At 38.7% G+C, this 7,410-nt stretch overlaps 1 protein-coding gene across 5 annotated transcripts; it reads left to right on the forward strand.

Moving 5' to 3' along the window:
• Positions 1-3,287: 3,287 nt before the first annotated feature.
• LOC121761862 (eugenol synthase 1-like) lies at positions 3,288-5,545 on the forward strand. Of its 5 annotated transcripts, none has more exons than XM_042157546.1 (3): positions 3,288-3,490; positions 3,648-3,782; positions 4,199-5,545. In XM_042157546.1, exon 3 carries the CDS (start codon positions 4,770-4,772, stop codon positions 5,541-5,543), a length of 774 nt encoding a protein of 257 aa, XP_042013480.1. In that variant the 5' UTR covers positions 3,288-3,490; positions 3,648-3,782; positions 4,199-4,769; the 3' UTR covers positions 5,544-5,545. The 5 variants fall into 3 exon arrangements, with proteins under 5 accessions (XP_042013480.1, XP_042013482.1, XP_042013479.1 ...); XM_042157545.1 differs by having other exon boundaries at positions 4,221-5,545; XM_042157544.1 differs by having other exon boundaries at positions 3,648-5,545.
• The last annotated feature ends 1,865 nt before the right edge of the window (positions 5,546-7,410 follow it).

Below are 7,410 nucleotides of genomic sequence, written 5' to 3' on the forward strand. Positions count from 1 at the left end.
TATATAAAGGGATCAATACTGAAGGAAGATCATCATCGAATATCACATCCTTAGAGAGAGTTCTTAGAGGGAGAGTTCCTGCTCAGTTGAAGATCCACTCCACACTCCAGAAAATGCTCTCTGCCTCCTAGCTCGGAGGGGGGAGCACCTTAGTTCCTGCTTTTCCACATTTCTATTTTGCATCATTTCTGTTTTATTTTTCAAGTGTTTAGTGTTTAAACGTCCTAGCTTGAGAGTCCCTTAGTTATTTTGTTGTTGGATTTGGATATTGTCATTTGGAACCTTTGATACTGTTCTATCTTTCATTATTATGGAAGTATTTGTTGGATCCTATGATGTTGAGCTTTGTTTACGTTTTGTTGGATGCTTTTCGCAATTGTTGGTTGTTTAAAATCTCTTAGATATAGTTTGTTAGTGTATGATTTCGTTGATGTAGTTCACTTTGTTTTAGAATGGCATGATTATGGCTGTTTCTGTTTGTTCGTCGCTCTAGTTGATCAGTTAGCGTAGATCTAGTAGTTTCCAGCTTAAATTTCTCGTTTACATCTTGTTCGAAGCATGCTCTGTTTTCTTAAGGTTCGTTCATCAAATGCTTTGTTTTGTTCTGTTCTGTTTTTTCTTAGTTGTTTGAAGAAGATAAAGTAGGAGGTAGTTAGAGATTCAAATCTGAGAATATGCTTTATGCTTTTTACTTTTACAGTTTTTCTGCCTCCTAAGTAGTTTAGGAAACATGGTCCCCACTTACATTTTCACATTATTTGCCTATTTTAAGAAAGTTTTCAGCATGATCTTTTAGATGCAGGTGTTCTTAGCTTCTTTATTTCAGATTCAAATGTTTTTTCATTTTCAGTCGTTCATGCATGTTTCCTTAGGTTCCCAATCTAACTAATCAGTCTAGGTAGAGTCCCCTATTTCATCTTCCAAGTCAAATAGATAATTCTTAACCCACTTTAGTTGCGTGGCGGCAGCCAAAATCCTCCCAAAATGTTCCAAACACATGTCTTTACGGCTCCATCCTTCTAGGATTCGATCCTTACCTCCTTGTGCTAAGTTTTAGTATTTCGTGGGTTAAGGTTTTGAAAGTAGCCTCGGATTGCGCATCCGACGACATGTGGATAGGTCTAGAGAGTCTGCCTGGTCAGTTCATATATTTTCCATGCACATGCACGGACGTGGATTGGCTTGCTAGTCTACTTGATCAGTTTGTGATTTTAAATTTTAATGCATTCTCACATCCGTCCTATCAACTTTCAGATGGCGTCGTTGCTAGGAATGGATGGCGTTAATTTACATGTGTTTAAGATGTTTTGGTGTACATAGTTTTTGATTAATTTTATTTTCTTTTTTTCTTTTTCAGTTTATGAACAGGAGCTCGAAGTTTGGGCATTGGAAAAACGCACTTATTTGGAGGGATACCGAGTTTAACTGGCAAACAAGGGAAGTGATTACCCCTGTCACCACTAGATCGGGGTTAACTACATCAAATCCTCTTGATTTGAGTTCGGGCAGTGAGGAAGAGCTGATCTCACCGATCAAGCGTGAAACATAGTCGTTTTCAGATTCAGAGGAGGAAGGAGCAGTTGTCATGGCTGTCGCACCTGATCATGATCCCGAGATAGGATCATTGAATGCACACTTGTATGAGGAACCATACCAAGCCATAGTTGTAACCCCAGAGCAATTGGCGATCGACATCAAGACAACTGTGTTGGCCGTGATGCCTCATTTTTACGGGCTTAAGATTGACTGCCCGTATGAGTTTCTGCACAAGTTCTGCAAATTGTGTGGAATCCAGAGGGGGGCGGCTAGATCAACTAAGGAAGATTATAAGCTACATGCCCTGCCTTTTGCACTGAAAGGGGGAGCGAACACTTGGTTGCTGAGGTTGACACCTAATTCGATTAGGAACTGGTCCGATTTCAAATTAGCATTCTTGGATTATTTCTTCCCAACAACTGAGACGAATGCACTCAAAAAGGAAATTCAAGGAGCCACACAAGAGTTTGATGAAACTCTAAGCCAATATTGGGCAAGGTTCAAGGGATTGTTGGATGAAGGCTTCATTGTGGGAGGTGCACCTTCAAGCTTCGGTGAAGGCTTCAGCAGCAGAAGAAGCCACGCTCTATGGGCTACAAACAATCGCCCTTCCGATAGTACAAATACTGGTGACTCGAGCAGTGCCGACCCAAAACTAGGGCAACATCCAGAATATGGGGGGATCGAAAAATTTTGAGGGGCAAATATGGAATTTTGGCATCACATCGATGCAGATAAAAAAACCTATCTTCTGTGCAGATTTGGATTCTACCTATCCCTCAAGTGAACAATGCGGGCCATGGTTGAATTCTAGGACTCCTCAGATATATAACTTGGACACTCAACACCTAGACACGCCCAGAAATGAGCCAATTTCTTGGTATAAACTGAAATATGAACACGCACTTAAACTCTCTCTTCAATGTATTCACCATTAAGGTTTTGCCATTTTGGAATTTTTTATTGGTGTTTAAATATACTAATATTAATAAATTTATACTACTAAAATTCATAATTTTTCAGAACCAAGTTTGCTATAGTGTTACACACAAAAAAATTGTTCTTTCTCTATAGGCAATTCTTTTTCTTTACTACAATTTCTTATGTCTTTAATATCTCTTACTGTTTACCATAGATAATGAAGAATAACATATTCTCTAATTACGAAATTTAAATTCAATCATTTCTAAGATTATTTCTTCAGTTTTTGGGCTAGTGATACATTTGCTAATAGAGTGTACTTAAGTTTTTCATTAAACTAATTTAATGGGTTATATACTAATCTAAATTTTTTCTCTAAATAGCCATTTCTTTTAAATTTTATTAAGAATAATTATAAATTTATGTTTTATAACCCCTAATAATTATAAATTAATGTGTTATAAATTGTAGTAATGTTTTCTTGCTCATGTTTACTCATTGACAGTTTGACACTCTTTCATTCATCTCTCTTTTTCATAGCAATGCTTCCATCCAATCATATAGTAATGTGGCAACTAATAAAATTGACACAACCTTACCACAAAACTTAACTGGACTGACAATATTTACTTCAAATATAAGAGACACACAGACACCAACCATGCATCAAAGCATACCATAAATTTGTCATATATTAGTAACTAAGCATCCTTCAAAACTAGCACAAATTCAAGGTCAATTATGTAGTTTTGCTTCACCCTTCCCTTGTATATAAAGATGCAGCCATGGTATATTGATCTTTATAAAAAAAAATTTGTCATAATCTTTTCTTCAAAAAAAAAATAAAGAAATGGGGGAGAAGAGCAAGATTCTGATCATCGGGGGCACAGAGTATATCGGTAAATTCATAGTAGCCGCGAGTACGAAATCTGGGCATCCCACATTTGCTTTGTTGAGAGAAGCTACAATTGATGACCCTGCTAAATCACAACTCATTCAAGACTTCCGAAATTCTGGAGTCACTATACTCAAAGTATTATTTACCTTTTATTTTATTTTTCTAATATGAAATTATACTTTCATTTACATCAATTGTAGGTTATTTTATGTGTTAGTAAGAATTTTTCTTTTGATGTGCCTAGCTTAGGTTGAATATAATTTTAATTGAGTCAAGTTGATTGATAAAATAGGGTGATTTGAAGGAGCATGAGAGCTTAGTGAAGGCCTTAAAGCAGGTGGTTGTGGTTATATCCACTGTGGGTCAGATTCAGTTGGCTGATCAAGTCAACATCATTGCTGCTATTAAGCAAGCTGGGAATATTAAGGTGTGTGCCATTCGTCATATTAAAAAAGGCCATTGTTAATTACTCCCAAAAGACACGTTTCGACTAGCTAAATTAATACTAATATAAAAGCGAGCGGAGATATATTAATTTTATAATAGAATGTGAATATAATGAAGTGAAAAAAAGTTAGGCTAGGCAAAAACAATAAGCATGGGATTCATTATATGGCGCGGTAGATAAATAATTGTATAGCCATTGAAAAAAATGATATAATGGCAGAGAGATTGGAGTTGGGAAATTCAGTGGAGCCGGCAAAATCGGCATGGTCGGTGTCACTGTTTTCAAATGTACATGAACGGAATGGTAGATTAATCAAGGACCAACGAGTGCATAACTACTTCCATATAGTTAAATAAATGTAAACCAACTTAAACATTCATTACTAAATTTGCAAGAGCGGTCACCTGCTTTCCCCAGCTGAATGGGAGATATCCGTACATTGTGAGGAAGAAAAGGAAAAAAACCAGTAAAAGAACAAAATGGGCCAGAACACCGAGACGTCGAACATGGAGAAGAAGGTTGAGAGGAACGCAACACAAAAAGCTTTTGTGATTGCATAACTGAAAAGATTATGACAAAATCACATAATTATAAGTGTTTTCATTGCCAATACAAAGGGAAACTATGTAAGCATTTTCCAGATCCACAATTATTGGGCTTTCAGATCTCTTTCTCTAGAGACATTTAAATTTCATCAAAATTTTATATCAATTACACTGTTAAAATACTAGGAACTCCAGATTTCAAAACAAGACCAGAAAATCAGAAAAAAATTGATGAAATAATTGACTAAGACCAAAAAAGGAATCCTCTCATGCTGATATGGTTATGAAAATGTATATATTTCAACTAACAATATGCACAGAACAAAATCAGAAAAGGAACCAAATTTAACAAAAAAATGAACTTGAGTCATTGCTGGCCACTGTTGGGTAACGGTGGTGCACACCCAAACTCCACATTAGTATGATATTGTCCGCTTTGGGCGAAGCCCTCACGGTTTTGCTATTGGGGGTACTCCCCAAAAGGCCTCATACTAATGAAGTTGGGATAGCCCATTTATATGCTTGCAACTCTTGTTCATTCTCCGATGTGGGATATGGTTTGCTTCACCACAATTGGTCGAGCTCACGCGTCGAGCTCACACACCACATCTTTTCTATTTCTGATTATGATATCAATGCCATGAAAAAGGTTCCCTATGCTAATGCTATTGGATCTGTGATGTATTTGATGGTTAGTACTAGGCCTGATATTGCCTATGCTGTGTCTTGTTTGAGTAGATACATGTCAAATCCTGGTCCTGTTCATTGGGAAGCCTTGAAGTGGTTGTTAAGATATCTGAAACATACTTCTAAGTATGGATTGTGCTATTCCAGATGTGAAGATGGTGTAAAACTGACTGGTTATGTTGATTCTAACTATGCTAATGATAGAGACAAGAGGAAGTCCACCACCTCCTATGTCTTTACTGTTTGCAGGTCCTGCATAAGTTGGAAATCACAGCTGCAACATATTGTAGCTCTCTCTACCACTGAATCTGAATACATTGCCATTACAGAGGCAATGAAGGAGGCTGTATGGCTAAAGGGAGTGCTCTCTGAACTCAATTTTGTGAAAACTCCTCCTGTTTTGTTTTCAGATTCTCAGTCTGCCATTCAACTGTGTAAAAATCCAGTCTTCCATGATAGGACTAAGCACATTGATGTAAGGTTTCATTACATCGGAGATATTGTATAAAAGAATGAGGTTTCTCTTTTAAAAGTACACACTGATAAGAACCCAGCTGACATGGGAACTAAATGCTTACCACTTGAAAAACTTCTTTTCTGCATTAAATATCTGCATTTTGACCTAGGATAGCTGCATGTCCCGGGGGTTAAAGACCTCAGCCTCTAAGCTTACTGTGGTAAGGGTAGCTGGTGGCTGGAGGCACTATGTCCTCAAGACTAATGGGTGTCAGCCCCTCAGGAGTCTTGTAGGCAAACCTGGCTGCTTCCCTATGCAATTGAACTTTGTTCTTTGGTGCTGTGGGAACTGTCTTGTAGGCTATGATGATTAAAACCTTAGCTAATAGTGCAATTGGTTTCCCAAAAATAATGTCCAAGGTGGGGTATGTTGATTGTTTGGGCTGTTAAGTTGGTGGACTTTTATTGTTGGGCCTGGAATTAATCTGGCCCATCAGGTAAGTTGGGCTAGTTATTGCCCTAGCCCATTCCCGGTTTGATATACCCCCCTCTCTCCACTCACCGCCTCACTTCACTCTCTACTCTCTGATTTCTCACACTTCTCTCTCGAGTTCTTGAGTTTCCCTTGAGTTTTCCTTCTCTGATGTTTCTCTGGTTGTTCCACTGGGGTTTATCACTGATATTTGTGTGATTAAACGAGTGTGTGGGTTTGAGATTAGCAACTACTTCGGTTGCTGGGGTTCCAGAAAAGTTAGGGTTTCTTGTGGAGAGGTTTCTGTGGTTGTGAGCTTTGAGATCGGCTAGATCCGGTGTAGTGGAGTGGTTTGGGGTTGCAACCTATGGTGTGTGAAGAGTTTCACGGTTGAACTCAACGTTGCTCCCTTGGATTGTTGTTTTGGTGAATAGATCTGTACTATTGGCGGGTGGCTGAGCCATTGCTTATAGATCTATGCGATTCCTTTGTTATATTGCTTATTACTGCTTGGTTTGTGTAGATCCGAAAGGATCTTTCTTATTTTACTAACTAGGGTTTCTAGTTGTGCAGGGTTCTCGGTGAATCTTGAGGATTCTGGTTCGTGAAGGCAGTGTTTAAGTTCATTAGCTCATTGGTTGTAATAGCTAGTGTCCTTGTATTAAATCAGTCGCTTGGTTGGTGGTTTGACTGAGCCATCTTGTAAACAAGACCAAAGAGGTCTCGGTAAATAGTGAATCCGGATAGTCTGATCCCTACAGTGGTATCAGAGCCACGGGGGGACTATTCCGGCACGCCGAGTCGCTAAAGGAGGTGGGCAAGTGGAACCCTCCCTCGAGTGGGGGTTTGCTCTGGTAAATTGGCTAAATCTTTCTGGATATTTCTGTTTTCTGTTTAGTGCCAACTATAGGATTGGGTTTTTTGTTGCTGGTAGACAGTCTTGGCAAGACTTAGGGTTTCTTGGTGTGTTTTTCACTGTGTTTCTTGCTTCAGTGGTGTTTGTCTGTTTTTTTTTTCTTTGAGCTCTCTGCTTTAAAATCTCTTATTACTTGACCACCAAGCATTTTGTGCTGCCTAAGTGACCCCCTGCGCCCTCCACAAGCGAGTGATTGCGAACTGGGATAGCCTTAGCCGGCCTTGCTCGTGACAGTCAAGGATTTGAGGTTCTTGTGTGAAAACCCTGTGAAATCTGAGTAATTTTTTTCTTGTTCCCTGTGAATCTGTGTTCTCTTGCTGCCTGAAAGGCTGTCTGTGTGCTTGATTGGTTGCCTCCTGAGGGTTTTAATTGCCTTTCTTGCTCTCTGTGCTGCTTGAAAATTTTTCTTTTGTTTGCTTCTAAAATGGCTCAACCTGTCAGTTTGGTCCCTTTCAATGGCAAAAATGACTTTGTGATTTGGAAACATAAGCTTAAATGTGTTCTTATTCAGCAAAAAGTGTTTAAATGTGT

Source organism: Salvia splendens, chromosome 13 (assembly GCF_004379255.2).
Source record: "Salvia splendens isolate huo1 chromosome 13, SspV2, whole genome shotgun sequence".
Taxonomy (NCBI): Eukaryota; Viridiplantae; Streptophyta; class Magnoliopsida; order Lamiales; family Lamiaceae; genus Salvia; species Salvia splendens.